The sequence below is a fragment of the Hermetia illucens genome, chromosome 3 (genome assembly GCF_905115235.1).
Source record: "Hermetia illucens chromosome 3, iHerIll2.2.curated.20191125, whole genome shotgun sequence".
NCBI classification, from domain to species: Eukaryota; Metazoa; Arthropoda; class Insecta; order Diptera; family Stratiomyidae; genus Hermetia; species Hermetia illucens.
Genome location: NC_051851.1, coordinates 68,288,806 through 68,310,646, shown reverse-complemented (window position 1 = coordinate 68,310,646; position 21,841 = coordinate 68,288,806). Strand labels below are relative to the sequence as shown.

General features: G+C 38.1%; 1 protein-coding gene across 2 annotated transcripts in view; it reads right to left on the bottom strand.

Moving 5' to 3' along the window:
* Positions 1–4,575: 4,575 nt before the first annotated feature.
* LOC119651513 overlaps positions 4,576–21,841 on the bottom strand; it is a 47,503-nt gene continuing 30,237 nt past the window's right edge. For both annotated transcript variants that reach the window (XM_038055139.1, XM_038055140.1), the window contains exon 2: positions 4,576–5,709. In XM_038055139.1, coding sequence (XP_037911067.1) covers positions 5,430–5,709 — 280 coding nt within the window. In that variant the 3' untranslated portion in view covers positions 4,576–5,429. The remainder of the gene's footprint in view (positions 5,710–21,841) is intronic.

Sequence of the window (21,841 nt, the reverse complement as noted above, 5' to 3'; positions counted from 1 at the left end):
TCACATTGCCTTCATTAATGTGAAGCCCAAGATCTCGCTTTTCCTGCTCGATATAGTTGAAGACATCTCGGGTTGTTCGCTCTATTATGTCTATGTCGTCAACATAGGCTGGTAGTTGGGTTTTTTGAAGAAGATACAGGATGGCATTCACATCAGCGTCACGAATAACTGTTTCCGAAGATGCATGATAGAGTCTGAGACTACTGTTAATGGTGAAAGGCCCCGAAAGTTATCCAGCTGTTTCTATCTGGGCTGGCACATTGGCTATGCTGACGATATCGACATCATGGGAAGAACCACCTGAGACGTACAAACTGCCTTCATCCAGATGGAGCAGGCGGCGCGAGATCTTGGATTGCACATCAATGAAGGCAAGACAAAGTATATGGTGGCAACGTCAGCACCAAGAATCAACCAACCAACAACATCAAACCGCAATGGTCAAACGGGAAGAATAAAGATAGGAGACTACAACTTTGAGACCATTCATAATTTCTCCTATCTAGGATTGAAAATCACAACCGATAACAGCTACGATGATGAAATCCGCGCACGGTTGCTGTCAGCTAACAGAGCTATTTCAGATATTTCAGCTTACAAAAACTGTTCTGCTCGAAACGTCTCACCACAGGATCAAAGTTCTTATTGTACAAGACAATGATCTTGCCAGTCCTCATGTATTCCTCGGAGACGTTCTTAGCAAGAAAAATTGCGAGCTCTTGGTCACGCTCAAGAGAAGAATCCCCCGAAGAATGTCTCGTCCCCTTCATGAGGATGGACGATTCCGTAGCCTACATAACGACGAAATCTATGAGCGGTTGACATTTCGAGCAACATTTTGAGATCTGCGGCGGAGAAGTACATTTTAGCAGACAGACGTGAGTATTTTGGAAGTTGTACTTCGTTTTGGGCGTAAGAACATGTTCAAGTAAGTTGTGAGTCCAACAACTTTTTTAGAGTCACTACGGGCCTAGTCTAGTATTTTTCGTAATTTCCAAATCAATGAGATCGGCGGTTTCGCGGCCGGTTGGGCAGTAAGTTGATGAAATGAAGTCATAATCATTTGTATCGTTCAGAACATTTCAAATTTTCATAACTATATGATTAGTTGTTAGCCCTGGTGAGCATGTTTGTGTTGTTATCTCCCACCTAGAGTCGAAAAAAGTCTTCAAATTGTTTGAATCTAATTTCGAATGAAGGACAATAGATTGATGAAATAGTTAGTTCATCGGACATATCTGTTACGCGAATATAAGGCGTTTGCAGGTTATTTCGGGGGGCATTTCAGGATTGCTGTATTGCTTGATAGTTAGCATTCTTCTGCTCCATTGCTAGCATACAATCATGATCACACTTTTTTTGCGGCTGGGTCCAAATATGTTTGCCTCCGTACCAATAGTAATATTGTTCAGCTAGTTGTGAACCTACAGTTGCCGTGGATGATGAATTTCGGATTTATTGTTGGAGGCAAAATTAGCTGTGCATTTGGCAGTTGACTGGGGAAGGACCAGCACATCATCTGATCGGCCCGGAAGTTGAGTTTTGGAGATTCATGAAGTGGGAGGTAGAGCAGCACATAATCATCTTGGTTTCAGTTGTTTGGAGTTTGTTATTAGTATATAGTGAAGAAACACGATAAATTTCTCGAAATAAGTCTACCGCAAATTTAATATAAGTGAATTGATCAAATGTCCCCCAAGTAGAATCGGAAAACATTGAAATTGCGGATAGATTCTTAACGGATTTGTAGTGGAAAAGTGTTTTGTGGAGTAATCGGAAAATTGTAAAGCGAGGGACGCTTCCGGGACGCTGCCCGCCGCGCAGAGTTTCATGATATATTTTCTTAATAGTGGTAAGGACGTATTTCGGCCGATCATGCGGATTCGTTGGTATATATCGATAAACGGTTCTATGTATGTACTTCCGCGGAACATGAACGGGACCTGGAATACCCAGAAATTGCTCAAAGGAGAATGATCGCTATGTAGGGTGAAAGCACGGCGTCGAAACACACTTTTGAAGTGATTGTGACGATTAGTGTGCTCAGTTATAATATAATGAAAATTCCAGAATAACATAACATTTAGACTAGCAATTTAATATCAGATGAATCATTACGTAGAAGCAATCCATATAACAGCGACCATCATAATACTCGGCAAATGTGAATGTGAACTTGACCCTTACAACTCTGAGAGATCAAATATCTAATGCTTTGCATTTATTCTTTATAGTGTTTCCTTTATGATCGATTCACTGTCTGTCTGTCACTCGCACTTTTCTCCAAAACGGCTACACCTATTCCAACGAAATTTGGTGGATATATGGAGATATTAACGTAAATTGTTAAATGTGCGAGTAAGTAGTGTGCAAAGTGGGGCAGGACTTATTTTATCTAACCCGAAAATCTGAAAAAAATCAGGGTTATGCGTTTATATGAAATCTAGGTCTGAAGATATGTTCCATTCCGATGTCTGCTCAAATAAACTTACTAATAGTATATTAACATCTTTTTGACGTTGACTAGAAAACCCTTCTTAGGTTCATCCTAGCAGGACAGTATCGCGCATAAGATGGCTAAGTTTCGTGGAAAGTATCAAGTATCAAAGTTATAACAGTTCAAACTTATTGAGTGAGAGTTGGCTGCGTCTTAAGCCATGCGAATAAGATGTTGACGTCATAATTATTCTCATTAACATTGACATTCAAATGAAATATTAAAGTTTCATTTATGATGAATTTACTTCTCCCCAGCCCTTTTTCGGATCTTTTGATCTGGTCAACTTCTTCACATTTGGTAATAATGCTGAACTCCGGTTCCTCGACTCTTTCAGTTCTTATTTAATTCTATTTTTTTTACCCCTTATTTTCATTCTTAAGCTTGTCTTACTTTTTTATTTTTCTTCACTTCTAATCCTATTCAGTTCCTAATTTAATTTTTTTTTTATTTCATTAATATTATGTTTTAAGTTTATTAGCTATTATTTTTTTCCTTTGTTAATATTGAATTCTACTTTAGACGAAAGAAGCTATTATGAGTCACTAAACTAAATCTTTGATTTGGTGAACCCTTTCCGTAAATGCTTTCGACTCCCCATAGAACTCAGCATAAACACAGGTGTTAATAATAATCGTTGGCGCAACAATCCATATTCGATCAGGACCTTGAAGTGTGTTAGAGCACTTCATTCAAGACCGTAAAAAGAAAGGTGTTATCCTCCATTATTATGGTCAGAAGATGTGTAAACACAAAACCTTATTAAAATCGATTTACTGTGTCTCTGTCTGTCTGTCCGTCACACGCATTTTTCTCAGAGACGGTTATAGCGATTGACACCAAATTTGGTAGAAAGATGGGAACTATGAACGCTCCAACATACAGTGAGTTACATCCTTTTACGTTGAATGAATAAGGGGGGTGTAAAATTTTTTTTCACCAAATACAGTAATGTGGGGGATCAAATGAAAGGCCTCGGTTAGTACTTTCCGAAGCTGGTCTTAGTTTTGACATTTGTTGGAAAGTTGGAGAGTGCGGGGAGTTGAAATTGGTCATTTCTTTAAGGGGGCCATTCTCAGAAACTACCCAACTGAAAAATCTGAAAAAAATCAGGAGGCTGCCAATATATGGTGCCTGGGCTCCGAAATACCTTCCATACCGATATCTGTTCAAATAAAGTTAATAATAGTGTAGTACTATAATTTTTTGTAATTGGCTGGAAACCCCCCTTTAAATTCATCCTAGCTCCACGACATTTTGCTGCGATGTGGGCTATAATGTGAAACATGGTGGTGGTTTGGTGGAAATCGCACTATTACTAACAAAGTTATAATACGTCAAAGTTGTTGCTTCTTTGAAAATTGAAGACTATGAATGTCAATATCACCCGAAAGTGGATACTCTCACATAATATTTGGATATATTACGTGCTGCGTACTAAGAAATACACAAAACCTTTCATACCTGAAGCGTCCAGCTTCCGGGTTCCCGACTTGTTTATTTCAGGTTCCGGTGCGGTCTCATGCATCGGATTGGATTACATTAAAGGGTATCCATAAAGATCCCCTCCTCCATATTCCCGAGCATGGCTAGCACAGAGGGGCGCAAGCAACTGTCAAAGGGACACTTCAGTAGACCTGCGCTATTTGCCAACTTGGAATTTTTTTGACCACTCCTCAATCCCATTATCTATTTCGGCTTGAGGTCTTCTGTATCGAACCCAAAACACAACGCCAACGAGACAATTATCCAAATCCATATATGTCCTGATAATTATTAAGGCTGAGAAAAGGCGGTATTCAATCAACTTGAAGCCAGTTTGGATGAAGATTGTCTTGTCTGCGCGGATGCTCGCAGATTCTTTTTCGTATAAGCCAAGTACTTCCGAGGTTCCCTCCTCTACCTCGTAGGAGATGCCTTTCTCTAATCTTGCAGTCTCTTCTGTAGGGACATGAACGTTTATGAAGGTGATGTTTAGTGCAGAGTGCATAGAACTTAGAAGCGGTCGGCTTTTCAAAGTCAATAAAAACTGATTTCTTTTTGTGAGATTATATTTGTTAACGAAATAAACATTTAGGTAAGTATATTTGTCGACATTCGAGAATGTCATGTTTATTAAAATAAAGATGTCTTGCTTGCTATACACATATAGTAATTTCACAAAATATAAGTTAAATTCAAACATGCATCACAAATTTATTTTTCTATAAATAGGCTAAAGACTACTTTTCGTTTAATACTAACATTTTAGTCATATCAGATAATCAAATATAAAGAACAATCAACCGAAAATGCTGTATGATGCTGACGTCTGCCCTATCGAATTTAGGGCAACAATCGTGTTGACCTTCTTAATATTTAACTTGCGTGTTCTGTGGACGGTACTCTCGCCGGCTTTTCATATTTTTGCTTATCAAGTCTCTATTTGCGCCAATGGCAATCCGTCTAATGAAATAATTGTTATGTATTTCATCAGGGTACAGAAATTATAACATTGCATACGCTCATTTTTTTATGTTATTCAATGTCATATTATTTGTTATTTTAAAGATATCCTCGATATTAATGACATCCGTTTCGTATTTAAAAATACATCGAGAATAACTTTTCAGAAAATTGAACCACAATAAGCATGTTATCTTTCCGTATGAGATCAGGAATAAAACATGGTTTTGGATTTAAAATCATAAATTTCTCTTTAAAATGTATACTTTTTTTAACAATTTTCGCAATGTCCTGCAGGCAATAATAAATTTTTCTGTGACTCATTTCTAATGCTGCCTTCACTACTTAGTAAACTGAAGTTGAAATTGATTTTAAACGCACGCCAACTTCATTGTTACAAAGTTCCAATTATCTTCAGGATGATAATATATGGACATACATATTTTAAATTAATTGTGGAGCTATAATTAGTAGTTAAGGCTGTTCTTCAGAGGGCTAACATTACACTTGCAGTATTCACAAGATGAGTCGCAGTTGAACTCGTTCCATTTGGACTTAATAGTCCTTGAACAATTTGTCTTTTGATCACGTTACTCTTTGCTGAGCAATGTCCCTGATTATGTTCAGTGACGGCGATGATGCAAGCTGCAGTCAGTATTACAAATAGTACAGTCCAAAAAAGCGTCATCGTTATTCTACGCATATTCTGCCACCATGGATCGTTATCGAAGGGCATTAACTCCTCGAGGCTTAACCCTTTCATCAAGCTGGAAAGAAATGCAAAAAAATAAGAGTAGATTAACAATCAACCTAAAGGAAGACAAAATAGGAAATACTGGTGTGGCTTGAAATTGTAATTGCTATTCGTGATTAATTACTTACAATATTAATTGTTTTTTGATAAGAAACTGGGTGAGTGATTAAAGAGCTTTTCACGGATTCTTGGAGATACCATGCACTTGGGAAGAGTGGTCTAGGTCAAATAAAACGCTTATCGTCATTCGAATTGTACAATTTATGAGATGGAAAATTGTTATCATTTCTTATTATTTGTTATTGTCATACGCACCATATTAAGAGGTGTGACTTGTTCTGATTCATGTTAATCTAGGATCAACTGACGTGATATTTGTACCGAGCCGATGGAAATCCAACTTATCTACTGTTTTTGTGACGGGTCTTATTTATTTCAAAATTGAGGTTTCAAAATACTGGGAAATAATGCCTATAAAATTACTTGTTTTTTCTGTGAGGGGTTCATTGGCTGAGAGTTGTGTAACTGTGTTTTGTGATGAAACGGGGTATTTTTGAGAGGTAATGGGATATTTTGTATCATTCATCAGAGAAACTGACACACAATTTTGTTTTTAAATTAGCAGAGTTATTGATACAAATGTTGAGTTCTGTTCTCTCTGAGGTCGGGTTATTAACATCCTCTCCCTTTCGCTAGATTTATGCGTGTTCCTTAAGCCATCCATTCTAGAACTTTCAAGTATTAACCTAATCATCCATCATGCATCAGCTAGCAGAGACGATAAATCCTTTAGTTCAAATATATTTTTCCAATAGAAATTCTCAACTCCATTCCATTCTTCCTGTTTATTGTCATCCTACTTTATCTATTATATTTCGTTTACCTTCTTAAGCACATTTGTTACTCAAAAGGAATCCAAGATATAGTAGGAAATGACTAATGAAGCCAAAAAAGGGTGGACAAAAAAATTGGTAGCTAGAATATTTTCTTTTCGCTAGTGATATTTATTAAGCTTGCAAACACCAATATTTCGGGAACCACCTGTTCCCTTCATTACTGTTAGCAGCTCTGGACTTAATTTAATCGCTAGAAACACCGTGAAATTACAGTTAGATCGAATATTTTGTTAGTAAGCAATGGAGAGGAAAAGTGCTGAAATATTATAATTCCTAAATAGTAAAATTGTTGTTTTTGAATGATTGAAAATTGAGAAGTGCGATGAAAATTTAGGTGCCTACAGTTCATAAAAAGAATTAGATAATTTTCACTTCTCGTAAGGCGATAATAAATTAGCGGCTAGTTGTTGAGAGATTCAAGAATTATAGATTTTGGTTTCATTCATAAATTTTAATCATAGAATCTTTGTGAATGCATGCAATCAATCAATCAATATGTAATGGTGCGTTTCACAATTTTGGGATCACCTCTGAAATGCCTGGTTTAACCTTTCGTTACTATCTATGTTAACTTTTTGCTCTTGAGCACGGATCTTTTAAAACCCTTGTCAACATTCTTACATAAAATTGTAATGATAAAATAACGAGAGAGTGATAAATATCGCAAATTCGACCATTTCGTAACTATAAGACCACTTCCAGAAACGATAAAATTATCGATGAAAAATTCAAATTACAAATTAGTAGGTATTTACTAATAATTTGTGAGTGTTCAGTGTAGCTTCTCACACTATCAGCAACGTTTTACATAGTTTAGCGTTCGGTAGTATTTCACCTTGGTCGAAATACAGGTCGTGCTTAAGGTTGATACTGCATGTTGTTGTATTTAATGCGGCAAACGATGATTGCCTAAAAAGTTATTATTAGATTTATACCTGGCTGACAACTGATATGGCTAAACATCACTTTATTAAGCAGCAAGCCAGTGACTAGGGTATGATGTGTAGCTCTAATGAAGTGGTCCATTAAATATCGGTATATGCGAATGAAATAATACCCAAAAAGCAAAAACCATCCAAATATTGTAATAAGCCCCATGACGTATGTGAATCCGGATGTTTTCTTCTAAGAATTTAAAGCAAGCAAGAATCTAAAGAAAAATGACGAATATACGGCTTCAGGCTCTTTGAGAAATTTCGACATACTCAAAATTATTCCCCTGAGATGCCCCGCTTTAGCGTTCAGCTAAAGCATATTACCGTGCTTAAAATTCGGACAACAAATCAGTTCGTGAAATTTTTCCATTTTCAACGAAACCCCAGATTTTGAGTGTTTGCCATCCTTTTCTCCTGTAGGTTACCCTCTCTGATGAGAAGGAGTTTAACTTAGGAGGGCGGAAAGGCTTTTCCAGTTACTGGATGGGACCACACTTGTTTAATAAACGAGTCTGAAAGCAGGAAACTGAACGCTCCAGGTAGGAAAGGTTTTGTTAATTTTTTATGTAGGAATATTTGGCTCCACTTATACCTATATAATTCGTATACGGTTATATACCTTGAATATATTCCATATTCAATTCGATGTGATATCGGCATTTTATCTCGTGGGAAGCAGTAATTTGACGCAAAAACTTTGCAGTATGATGCTTCATGTTAAAGGCTATATTAATGTATTTTCTCTAGCTCCTTTCATATCCAGTGACAAAATGTTGGTATAAAACGGTATACAGTAGAATCCCGATAATTCGAACGTCGATTCTAAGCTAAGCTAATTCATACAAATTTGCCGGTCGCCAGAGTTAATTTTCTGCATAATAAATGCACTCCCGATAATTGGTAATCCCGATATTTCGTATCAAATCATCAGTCCCTTTATTACGAGTATACGAATTATGGAGATTCTATTGTAGCAGAACATTGGAAAATTTCTGAATTTGAAATAGAAAATTCTGATTTTGGGATGAAAAATTTTGAAATTGGCTTAGGAAAGTCTGAAGTTAATTTGGAAAAATCTGAAAATGTTTGAAATTCAGATTTAGTTTGGAAAATACTGAATCAGACTTGGAAAACCTACGAATATATTCAGTGAAAAAAATTGTACATCCCCTGTCGCATGTATGCGGAGCCTCCTTAAATTCAACGTAGAGTGGTGTATCCCATTATATGCGTGGGCGTTCAGAGTTCCCATCTTTCCATCAAATTGCATGTGAATAGGTGCAACCATTCTTGATAAAAGTGCATGTGACAGACATACAGAGAGGCAACAAAATCTTAAAAAGGACTGACTTAATAGCGACAAAAAGCAAAAGGGTTGGATAGAAGTAGCTTCTTCATATATTTGTCTTTAATATATCACTGGAATGTCGATTATTCTCGTTAACTATGACGTCAACATCTTATTTGCATGACTTAAGATGCAGTAAATTGATAACTTTTAACTGCTACAACTGTGATAACAATAGCCAGATCGCGAAAATTTGCAGTATCGGGCATAATACTGCCTCTATGCTTCTGCATGTTGGTAAACCTAGAACGAACTTAAGAGGGTTTCCGGCCAACTTCTGAAAGTTATTGAGTTTATTTGAACAGATATCGGAATGGGACATATTTTGACGCCTAGATTTAGTATATGCGCATGACCTTGCATTTTTTTCAGATTTTTGGGCATTTTTACCCCTCTCTCATTCATTTTATAATTGAACTCGACTTAAATTTATGTCATTTACTGTATGCGTGGGATTTCATAGTGTCCATATATTTACACAGAACCTTAAATATATATTTTTATGTAATAACTTTGTTTTAAGGCGATGTATTTTCAGGCCTATATTTTACATAGGGACATCGCGTTTCTGAAAATGGCACTCCTTGTATGCGTGAGATTTCAGTTTGAGTATTTTCATCAATTTTCCTTTCAAATGATACAACCGTTTTTGGAAAAGTGCGTGTGACTGGGAGAAAGGCAGTAAATCGATTTTAATAGATTTTATTTTACAGAAAACTTCAAAAAGTATTGTTGGGAGGGGGAGCGATAATTAAGAGGTGTTTATGATGAAAACCGAGATTTGCCCAGTTCATTGTTTCGAAAAATTGTCTATTTGCCCCAAAGACCCCCACTAGACAGAAGAAGGAAGCCGTTCCCCAAAATTAGCGCGGTCGGCTAAAACTTGGATGATGGACTCAGCGCCACTTAATCCCTGAAAAAAATAGAGTAGTTGTGTCCGCTAAGACCAGCCAAGGTTTCGAATCGATGGGTTTTGGCCGTTATATTTCATATCTATGTCGGACTTTGAATTTATATGGGTTACGCTGCACTGCAGGTTAGAGGTGAAGAAGCTTCTGATAAGTTTGCCTCTGCCCTGGCGAACGAAACCGACAGCAAGCATTTTTTATGATACTGTTGTTGTGCTACTCCTTTTTATATTACGCTACCTCGCGATACAGCAACGTGAAACCTGATCACCAATGTGAATTTAGGAAACAGCACACCATTGAAGCTTTCAATCTTTGAATTCTTTCAGTCAAGACCGATTGACATGAAATTTTGAGGTAGAGTGTGGCATAAGAAACAAAAGTTATATAGGGCCGACGTGCGTGTGTGTGAACCTCGGAAGGGTGTGGCACTCCCCCTCCCTTGAGGTGGAATATTTTTTTTCGAAATAACTACAGACATCGATTAAATGGTCGATTTTAAGCGAAAAATGTTTAGTAAAAATTGTTCGTACAAGTAGTAGTTTTCGAGTTATTCATGTTCAAACATGTCGCTCTTTTATAGAAAAAAATCATGTTTTTCAACGGTTTTTCGCAAGTAGCTCGAAAACCATGCATTTAATGTAGAATTGATATTGAGCAGAAGCAAAGCATATTAAATAACAAAAAGAATAAATCTTTTTATTTTTGATAGGTACAGGTGCATGCTTCACAGGCGGTCAAATAACGCAAAATCAGTGAATTTTGGTGGAAGTTGACCTGAAGCTCTTTTCCAGTGCCTGAAAAGGCCTGAGGTATAATAGAAGTCTGTGGGATAAAAAATAACTGAGCTATGATCAAAAGGAAAAAATCATTTCTGTTTTAAATATCTCAAAAAATAAAAAAGATTGTGAAATAGAAGGATCTTTTTATTTTTTGAGATATTTAAAAAAGTAAGTTTTTTTGTGTCCGGATAGCTGAGTGGTTAGAACACAAGGTTGTCGTACGGAAGGTCACGGTTCAAATCTCGCTGGTGGCAGTGGGATTTGTATCGTGGTTTTGACTCAACTGTGAATGAGTACCTGAGTCAAATCAGGGTAATAATCTCAGGCGAGCGCAATGCTGACCACATTGTCTCCTACAATATACTGTAGTGTACCGTTACGGTCTTGAATGAAGTGCTCTAACACACTTCAAGGCCCTGATCCAATATGAATTGTTGCGCCAACGATTATTTCCGAGTTATCACAATCTCGGCAGATGCCGGATTTTACCTAATACTAGCACTAAATGCCAAGCATTTAGGCTCGGACGATCCTACCTACTTAAAAACTAAAGGGGCACTGGTGGTGGTGGCCGGTGGTAGGTCAGTGGGAGAATCCGTCGAGTACCCCCCGCAACATCGAGCACGTATGCAGAATGGCGTACTTCTGCATGGTTTGAACCAGACTGTGCGAAAGTCCCAGGACATCAAGGGAAGCCGTCAGGGATTTAGGTACAATACCTGTAGCTGACAATATTATGGGAACTACAACCACCCGCTCGAGACGCCAAATTTCTTTGATTTCACGAGCCAATGGCTCATAGTTCACCTTCTTCTCCACGTATTTCCGTTCAATGTTGCTATTATGGGGGATAGCAACATCAATAATATACGCGGAGCGACTCGTCTTGTCAACTAGCAGTACGTCAGGCTTGTTGTGTGCGGTATGGCGATCAGTCAGAACTTGCCGGTCCCAATACATGCTGTAAGCAGAACTATCAAGTACTGCTTGCGGCTCATATCGGTAAACCGGACATGTTCCCGTGATCAGCCCATGCTTATATGCAAGGTTTTGAGGGATAACCTTACATACATCATTATGCCTGGTGATGTATTGCACCGGTGCCATAACAGTACAGCCAGAAATGAGATGGTCCAACGTCTCTAACGCCGAACGACACATTCTGCACTGGTCGTTCTCCACCCGTTCTTTCATGATGAGCTTTTTATAAGCTCGGGTGGCGACCACGCCATCCTGAATGGCACACATGAACCCCTCCGTCTCAGCAAAGAGCTCCCCAGCACACAGCTACCTGTTCGACAGATGCAAATCGACAAATCGCTGCCAAAGACAATTCACGTGTTTACCGTGCATTGCCTTCGACTTCCATTCCTCGATCCGCTCCTGGTCCGACTTCATCCCACTCAGAGGATTGAAAGATCGATCCTTCAAGTTAAGTAGAGTCAGTCCACAGTCTGCCTTACAGACAGCCGCATGCAAGGGGCTCGCCTGCTCTTTACTGTAAAAATAAGCGCGCAGCGAGTCGACTTGGCGATGATGTTGTGCCGCCACGTCAACCACGCCCCTACCTCCGATGTCACGAGGCAGGTTCATCCGCTCCACGGCAGACTTTGGGTGATGCATTCGGAATTTGGACATAGTTGTCCGTATCCGCCGCTGGACGTTTTCCAGGTCGGTCTTCGTCCACGGCAATATTCCGAATGCATAAGCCAGTGAAGGGATGGCGAATACATTCAACGCGCTTATTTTATTCTTCCCCGAGAGATGCGATTTCAGCACCAGCTTTACACGTCGCAGGAATTCGGACAGCAGAGCTTCCTTCAGATCACCAACTCGAGCATGGGTTCCTTGCAGAATTCCTAGGTACTTGTAGAAGTCTGTCTCGGTCATAGCTTCGATGTGGAGGTCATCAATGCTATGTCCGGCATGCGGCTCGTGATGACCTTTGCGAATGGCTTGGATTCGACATTTGTCTAATCCAAACTCCATCCGAATATCACGGCTGAACATGTCTATTATTCGCAACAGACTTCTAAGATGGTTGTCAGTACCAGCATACAGCTTGATGTCATCTAGGTACATCAAGTGTATCAGTTCGCACTTAGCACGTAGGCCATATTTTATTGCAAAACCATGCCCTCTAGCATCATTCAGTAGCCATGAAAGGGGGTTCAGTGCCATACAAAACCAAAGAGGACTCAATGAATCCCCCTGGAAGATGCCCCTCCGAATACGGATGGGCTCTGAGGTATTAGCACCCTCAGATGTACGGACTGACAAGGTGGTATGCCACCCTTCCATGACTGTCGCCAAAAACTTTATTAGTTTCGGATCAATGCGATACAGATGTAGGATGTCGATTAGCCAGGTATGCGGAACGCTATCAAAAGCCTTGGCATAATCGATATAGCAACTGAAGAGGTTTCTTTGGCCTCTAGTTGCTTGTCCTACAACTACCGAGTCGATAATGAGTTGCTCTTTGCAACCCCTTGACCCAACTCGGCAGCCCTTCTGCTCCTCGGACAGAATGTTGTTGGTCTCGAGGTGCGCATTGATCCTTCCACTAATAATGGACGTGATGAATTTGTAGAGGGTTGGTAAGCAAGTGATCGGTCTTGTGTCTGCGGGGTCCTGCACCGTGTCCTTCTTAGGGATAAGGTAGGTAATTCCCGCAGTGAGGAAAGGTGGAAATTCCTCCGGCCGACTCATGACCTCATTTATACTGCGTGCCAACCGACTGTGTACGCTGGTAAATTTCTTATACCAGAAATTCTGCACCCGATCCAGACCTGGGCCCCTCCAGTTCTTCGAGATGTTTATGGCTCGTCGAACTTCCTCTTCGGTAACATCCGCGAAATTCATGCCAGGTGTATTGGCATGGCGGGTGCCTTCGGCGGTGATCCACTCAGCATGCTCAGCATGCTGGGCAGGTAACCCCCAAAGTCCACCCCAATACTCTTTCGCTTCCGTCACCGAGAGCTGTATTGTCTGGACGCTCTGTTTATTAATATTTTTTTCAGACATGACGACATTACGTTTGACGAGCCAAACTCTGTCCATCTTGTACCTACAAAAAAATAAAAAGATTTATTCTGCTTAATATTATTTCTACATGAAATACATGAGCTATTTCCGAAAAACCATTGAAAAACATAAGCTTTATAAAAGTAGTTCCTTTGTTTTCTACAGTTCATTTTAAGTAAAACTATTAAAAAGAAAATTTTCCAGTTTAACTATAGATTTATTCGTTTTGAGAATGATGGGTTCCTAAGTCCGCATCAACTTAATGCTGGACAGGACCAAATGCGAGCCGCTACGGTCACGCTGCTCCCAGGGCAGAGGTGAGGCAGCGTCTGACAATTTGCCTCTGCCCTGGTAAGAAACCGTAAAGCCGCCATCGCTTGCTTTTTTTTTATATATTTATTGTTTTTTTAAGAAATGCAGAGGCATGTTTCGGACGCAATATGTGTCCTTCTTCAGTGTTCGTTTCTTAATTGCAAAAAATGCATTTTTTCGATGACAAAAAGATATGTTTGAACATGACCAAGTCGGGAAACCGGAAGCTGAACGCTTCAGGTATGAAAGGTTTTGTGTATTTATAAAGGCATTTGAGTGTGCATTTGTACCAATAGTGCATAGGATGCTATATATGCATATATTTTGTGAAAATATCCACTTTCAAGTAATATTGACATTCAAATTCTTGAATTTGCAAAGAAGCGATAACTTTGGCCCATTATAACTTTGTTAGTAATAGTCCGATTTCCACTAAACTTAGTAGGATCGTGCTCTATATAATAGCATAAATTGCTTCATTTCGTGGTACTAGAAAGAACTTAAGGGGGACTTTCCCTCCAATTATTAAAAATTATAGTTATATACTATTATTAACTTTAGTTGAACAGATATCGGTATGTAGGGTATTTCGGAGCCTAGGCACTATATAAAGGCAGCCTCGTGATTTTTTTCAGATTTTTCGGTTGGGTAGTTTCTGAACTAATACTGGCTTCGGAAAGCACTAATGTAGACCTTTCATTTGATATCCCACATGATTGTATTTGATGAGAAAAAAATTTACACCCCCGATTTGCATGTATGGGGTCTCCCTGCGCGACTTTTCCATGCAACTAGTTTCTGCAACCATTTCCACTTCCACTCATTCATAAAGGCAGGGAATCCGGAATCATTTCCGACAAATGAAAAAAGGGAAAAGATTCCGAAAAGGCTCACCGTCTTGCTGTCGCGAAGATATTATTATCTAAAATCGAAAGCTTAATTGATAGAGAGCAGATTGGTTTCGGCTCTAGGTTCTCCTATACCGACTGTAGTCACTCTATTGTGAAGCAGTGTTGTTATTGCCACAACAGTTCCAATGGAGAAGCATTTTTTCTAAAACTGGTGAGGCATTATTGACAGAAAAGAACAGAATTAAAGCTGGTAACTCATTTATTTACTTCACTATATTACAGCGTAAGTTTGAAGCTGCCTGATTTTTCGTAGACATTGTCGGTTCAACGGTATTTGCTCCCTATATCCTCACAGACGAATTGCGGAAATACGAAATAGCTTTCTTCTCTTGCTCAATGAAAATTCTTATTTTCAATTTACACATGTGCGTATGATAACGTAGGTAAGACAGCATTTCATATGTTCTTGAGAGAGTTCAGTATCTAAAGCAGCTTGATAAGATTAACTCAAATGACCCTGACTAGTGTTCATGGCTAGATTTGAACAACCGGACTACTTCCCAGATCATTTCTTATCACCAGTTGGCTACTACATGGGGACTCTCCCTCGTAAATACGTATAAAAGGCTTTGAGACTATCAGTAATCATATCAATATGTTCCAATGGTTAGCAGATATTTATTGAAGTATTTATTGGTAATTTAGGAGATGCATTGGTTGGTTGGTTTGATGGTTTTTATGGTTCTCTCTTATTTCAAAAAACCATACGACTACTAATTACAGATCAACATTATGCAATGTAGTCAAACGTTACGGAGTTCAAATTTCAATAAATTGCCCCCAAAAAACCAAGAAATAACACTCGATCGGCTATTTTTAAGGTTTTGTGTGAAATAAAACCTTATTAGAATCGAGTCGGTGTCTGTCTGTCACAACCGATTTATTAGGAAACGGCTGGACCGATTGTCACGAAAGTTGATTCGATCGTATGATCTCTTGATCTCTTTACATACAGCAAATGGCGCCATTTTGAGTTAAGTTTAGGGGGAGGCTCTTCATACATGCGAAAGGAGGGTGTACATTTTTTTTCCCACAGAATGTAGCCATGTGGGGTATCAAATTAAAGGGCTCAATTAGTACTTTTCAAAACCGGTCCCATATTTGACCTCGGATAAAATTTAGGGGAGTGAGGGTTCAAAATATGACCACCAAAAAGTGCAATAGGTCTCGTTCTCAGAACTTTTCCAACTAATAATGTAATGTAATTTAATTTAAATGTTTGAGAGGGATTTTAGCACGAAGTTTGCTGGAAGACTATTGCTTTCAAAAGCTTCAAATATTGACTGAATGTGTTGTCTATTGCTGCGCTTAAGATATTTTCACTCATTGCACTTTAAGAATTGTGTTGTAAATCGACTCAATGTGAAGTTTTTATCATCGTATTTTAAATCAGACCCTAGCCCTAACTATCTTGGACTTAGGTCGTCTTAGGGGGTCATCCTGGGTGTAGGATCCGAAGAATCGATTTCTTTTTTGCATCAATTGTATCTAGAATGTAGAATATATGGGCAAAGTGATTTGTTGACATTCGAAGTCGTTCGGAAATTACAATGTTAAACAGGTAAAATTTCGCATGCCAGATTTACGTCGATCGCCGTAATAAAGCGCGCATTTATCGGTCCTAATGGCGTTCGAATGACTTCACTAAAATCATAAGATTTGAAGCCAAGGCTTTACTTGTGTTTCTTCAAGAAACCTAAGGTTTATGGATTAGGTATAGCAGATTAATGGTCAGATAAGTTTTTATGGTTAAAAATCGCATTCTACTTTCTAAATGCAAGCTAGGATAATTTCGATTCATTCGATACTTTTTTCTATTCATTGAAGAAGCCTTGAAAAAACACCAAAATTTGCAAAAAAAAGTTTAACAAGGCACCAAAAATTTAGCTTTCAATATTTTTTAATAATTCTAGTTTGCGGACTGTGGTTAAGTCTGCACGTTAAAATGCCGTTTACAACTTTCCTTTTAGATGATCACAGCGTCCGCTAGCATGGCAGCAGAAAAACAGCTTTTTTTGGAGATGGGTGTATAAGTTGCTCCGCATTTTAATAATGAACTATGCTATCGGGCTGGAAAAAATACTACATATGCTCAAGATATATATATACATAAATATATGGTAAAAAATTCGTATTTATAACTACATCCAGTTCTTTACAAAAATTTCTAAAAAAAAGCGAATGTATGGGAATGTACCGAGTGAACTATGTTTTCGACCTTCGGTTAGTTATTTGGTTTTTGTACTGTTATCGCTTGTGGCTTATTCATAATGGAATATGGAATATTTAGGAATTTTGAACAATCTTGCCGTGTTAGTGGAAGTAGTGGGCGGAGGCGAAAATCACGATCGGAACACTAATGGTTATTTTAAAGTCACTTTCCTAAAAATTAAAGATTGTGATCCCATGGAATTTTGTAAGAACTGTAGAATGAATAAGGATAGATTTAATTCGTTGTTGAGTTTTGAAGGTGCTCTTAAGAAGCATTCGGTGGCAACGGTAATTTTAAAACAAAACAGAGCCATCTATGGACGTCAGTGAAAACTTGACGAACATCTCAACTCCGTATAGTTAACGCTGCTGCAAATTAAACCATCTTAAAACAAATGAACGACAACCTTGCAGGTGTCTTAAGTCCATCATAGTCAGGGTTTTTTGGGATATCATTCCATTGAATCCTATTTCAGCTTACAAAAACTGTCCCGCTCGAAACGTCTCACCATAGGGTCAAAGCTCTTACTGTACAAGACAATGATCTTGCCAGTCCTCATTTATGCCTCGGAGACCTGAGTTCTTAGCAAGAAAAATTGCGAACTCTTGGCCGCGTTCGAGAAAAGAATCCTCCGAAGAATTTTTGGCCCCTACATGAGGATGGACCATTCCGTAGCCTACATAGCGACGAAATTTATGAGCGATACCATGACCGTCCGGTTGTGGATAAAATCCGGCTCAATAGGCTACGATGGGCTGGTCACTTAATACGTATGGATGAGGATGATCCAGCCCGGAAAGTCTATAAGGGTAATATCTACGGTAGAAAAAGAACACGAGGCAAACCCTGCCTAAGATGGAGCGATGGCGTAGGTCAGGACGCCAGACAGATTTTAGAGATATCGAATTGGTGGAGCTCGGCGCAAAACCGGGATGTCTGGAGTTACATCTTGTTTGGATGCATTGTTCAATACGTTCGATTATTGGTCAATAATTTTAGTTTAAATCGGTGACCCCATTGCATTTAACATTAGACTCAATTTCAAATGAAGATATATCGTAACAAATCGTTTTGAATTTAAGAATAAACAAATGTGTACAATTTCAATGATCAGCTGAACAAGAAAGTAAGGAAAAATGATATCGTTGGTATTTATGAAAAAATGCCTGAAAGCATTTCAATATACCTACTTATCTGAATGCTAAGAATAAGCGTCGTTGGGGAATAACAAATTTACCGATTTTTATTATCAGAGTAAAACGGTAAAAAACCCAAAAAGTTGGAAAAATCCATTTTTACACTTATCATCTGATGAAATGCAATCGTTTAATTGCATCACCTGCCTATACACGTGACGATTAAATGATAATGGAGAAAATGAAAAATAAATTGAACTATTTATAAATAAACTAAGTCAATAATACGCAGTAAAAGAGAGATTGATAGTGGGTGAGTGCAATGTCAGTAGAAATGAAGATAATTATATTATATCAAATTATGGAGGGACTGCATCGTTCTCAAAACGTTTTGTAATATAGGACAGTAACGGATAGTAACGGATTCGGTCGATAAGTCCTACACAAACCGACGGAATATCACCAAACAACAAATAAAAATTTTCCACTGGAAAATCCTCTAATGACTCTTTCATTTGTCAAATTGACACTGATGGCTAGAAGTGATTTTACCTCAGTAACCCAAGCAGAACCATAAGTTACAAGTAATCAACATTTTTTTTTGTTTGGGATAGGGATGGGAGGTGAGGCAGCGTGCGTTTCCAATAAAGGCGTTATTGAGTATCTGCTAAAATTTTGAAGACGTGACCAGCTTTGAATTTGTTCCAAATAGTGCCTTCCATTGTCTTAACATGACCCAACTTCGATTTGTAACAAGAAACTACAAACCACATATTAATTGGTAAACAAATTAGTAATGACCTTGTGTTTACATATAACTGTTAAATAAAAAAATAAAATCTGATATACGAGTTGATGAGAAGTCGGCTCGTGTTAGAATTTCGAAATGATAAAAAAATATTAGCTTAGAGTTTTTGGAAAAAAATTAATAAATATACTCGTACAATATTTTGCAGGCTCCTTGGCTGATTCTTCATTCATTCGTAACGAACAAGTTTTAAACAAGTCGGAATTCCGGAAGCTCGGCATTTCGGGTATAAAGGTTTTGTGTTCATCTTATGTGAGGAATTCTCTATGCACATTTCTCCATTCATATATTGCTATATTACTCCATGCTCAAAAGCATACATATGTAAATACATTAAATACCGTTACTACTAAGGTACATACATATTTACCTTATTGTACTCCACCCGCAAACTTCTGCACTTCTCGAATGAATTTAAGGGGGTTTCGGGTAAATTTCTAAAATATAGTAATATACTATTATTAACTTTATTTATGCAGATATCGGAACGGGGTTTTTTTAGGCCTATGTTTCATATAAATGCACCATTGGGATTTTTCAGATTTGTCGGTTGGATAGGATCTGAGAACGAAACATGTTTCCCTTTTTGGGGAACACATTTTGACTCTTCACTATCCTGTGTTCCACTCAACATCAAAATAAGTTTAGTTTCGAAATGTACTAATCGAGCTCTTTGATATGATAGCTCACATAACTATATTCGGTAAGAAAGAATGTACACCCCCTTTCACATATATGGGGAAGTTACTCCTTAATCCCAATGCAAAATGATGTCACTTGCGGCATATAAAGGGACATAGAGACCACATGTTGTCACCAAATTTCTTGACAAGCGATTTAGCCGTTTCCGAGTAAATCGATGACGGATAGACAGAAGGACATTGAATCGACTTTAATAAGCTTATGTTTTGTACAAAACCTTAAAAACAGACGACATTCGTAGTAGCTTCTGGGCATTATTCCTTCCCTTATATAGATCCACAAACATTCATTGGGATGAATCATATTAAAGGCGAAAAACTGCCTAGTTCAGGCCTTAGTTGGCCAAAGTAGAATCAATTTTTGATTTTGAATTCTTTCTACTCCTCTCACTTTGCAATTGCAGTCGAAAAGTACAAATCGAGACCTTTCATTTGACACCCCATATATTGGTAACAAAAAAATCAACAATGTCCCTTTTGCCGGTGACGCAATTTGTAGAACGCTATTATTTCTTCCTGTGCATTCACTATTCTAACTTTCATACTAGGTAGGTGCCACCGTTTCTGGGAAAAATGCGTCTGACAGACAGACACATCACTGTGATTTTTTAGAGAATTTTGGGTTGGGTAGTTCTTGGAAATGAATTTTGTCTCACTTCAAATTGGCAGTTTTTTATCCCTTACTATCTTGTGAAAATATTAATCGAAATCTTTCACTCGTTCTAACATTATTGAAGAAATAAAATTACACCTTGTCCTCATTTAATCGGAGCCCTGCCTTAAATTCTGTAAAACATCCTGCCAGTCACTGTATGCGCAAGTTACTTATTACAGTTCAGATACAGCCGTTTTCAAAAAAAGAGCGTATGCAAAACAGACAATAAATCCATTTTGAATAAAAGTTAGCAAACAAAATACGCACTATGCATCAATTATGGTGAATGAAACAAATTTCCATTTTAAACAAGATGATTATCCGAGGAAAATGATCCTACCCATATAATGTCATTCATTACGGGCTAGTCATTGCCGTGCGAGAACTTAAAATAGCTATTCAAAATGGGATATAAAACCGGTCGCACTAATCAGATGATACCACGAGACTTTCTCGAATGCGCCAAGCGCTTCCTTTTTTTTCTTTTACAAACTTTGTTTACTGTTTATCTTCGTTCGTCATGCCTCTCTTTTTTGACGCCAGTCGATCGATGATGACGCTGTTTAGAGACCTCGTCCTTTTCATTTAGGGCCACCAATATCTCATCGTAATATTCTATCTTCCACTTCGTTAATGCCAATAAAAAGGTTCAGATGAATCCAAGATGCTTTTTGGACTTAGAAACAGGTCGGAATACCAGTAGCTGGACGTGCCGAGTGTAAAGGTTTTGTGTTTATCTTGTGAGAAATTTGTTGTGCCCGTTTTCCCATTCATACATACCTGAAAATTCAAAATAATCCCTAATAAGTATATATATTTTCAAACCGCAACTCCACCGTTTATACAAGTTCAGTTTATATGATGATGACGTCATACACGTCATATAGTGCGATAAATTCGATTCATAGATTTGATGACATTACTTATAATGATGCTAAATTTTTTACTTCTAGAGTGAACTTAAGGGAGATTTTCGCTAGGACCATGGGACCGTATGATTCAATAAAAAATATAAAATCGGTGTACTGTCTGACTATCTGCCCGTCCGTCTGTTTGTCTGTCTTTCTCACGAATTTCCTCAGAAACAATTACTCCTGTTGACTCAAAATTTGGTGGAGAGGTGGGCACTGTGAATCCCCTTGTATGCAGTGAGTAACGCATTTACTTTAAGAAGGAGGTCTCCATACATGCAAAGGTGGCTGAACATTTTATTTCACCGAATATATTCATGTAGGTTTTAGGTAGGCACTTTTCTAAACAAATATTGGTTTTGACATTCGTTGCAAAAAGGAGGAGTGCGGCTGTTCGAAAGGGTCTAATATTTAAGGGCCCACTCTCAAAAATTACCCAACCGAAAAAATCGTGACCTCAAAATACTCTTTTTTACGATAACTGCTCAAATAAAGGTCATAATAGTATGTTATTATTGAAATTTTTTGCAAATTTTTAGAGCAACAAAATTGCAGTAAGATAAGAATTTAATAAGAAGCATCATAATGGAAAGTTTGGTAGAAATC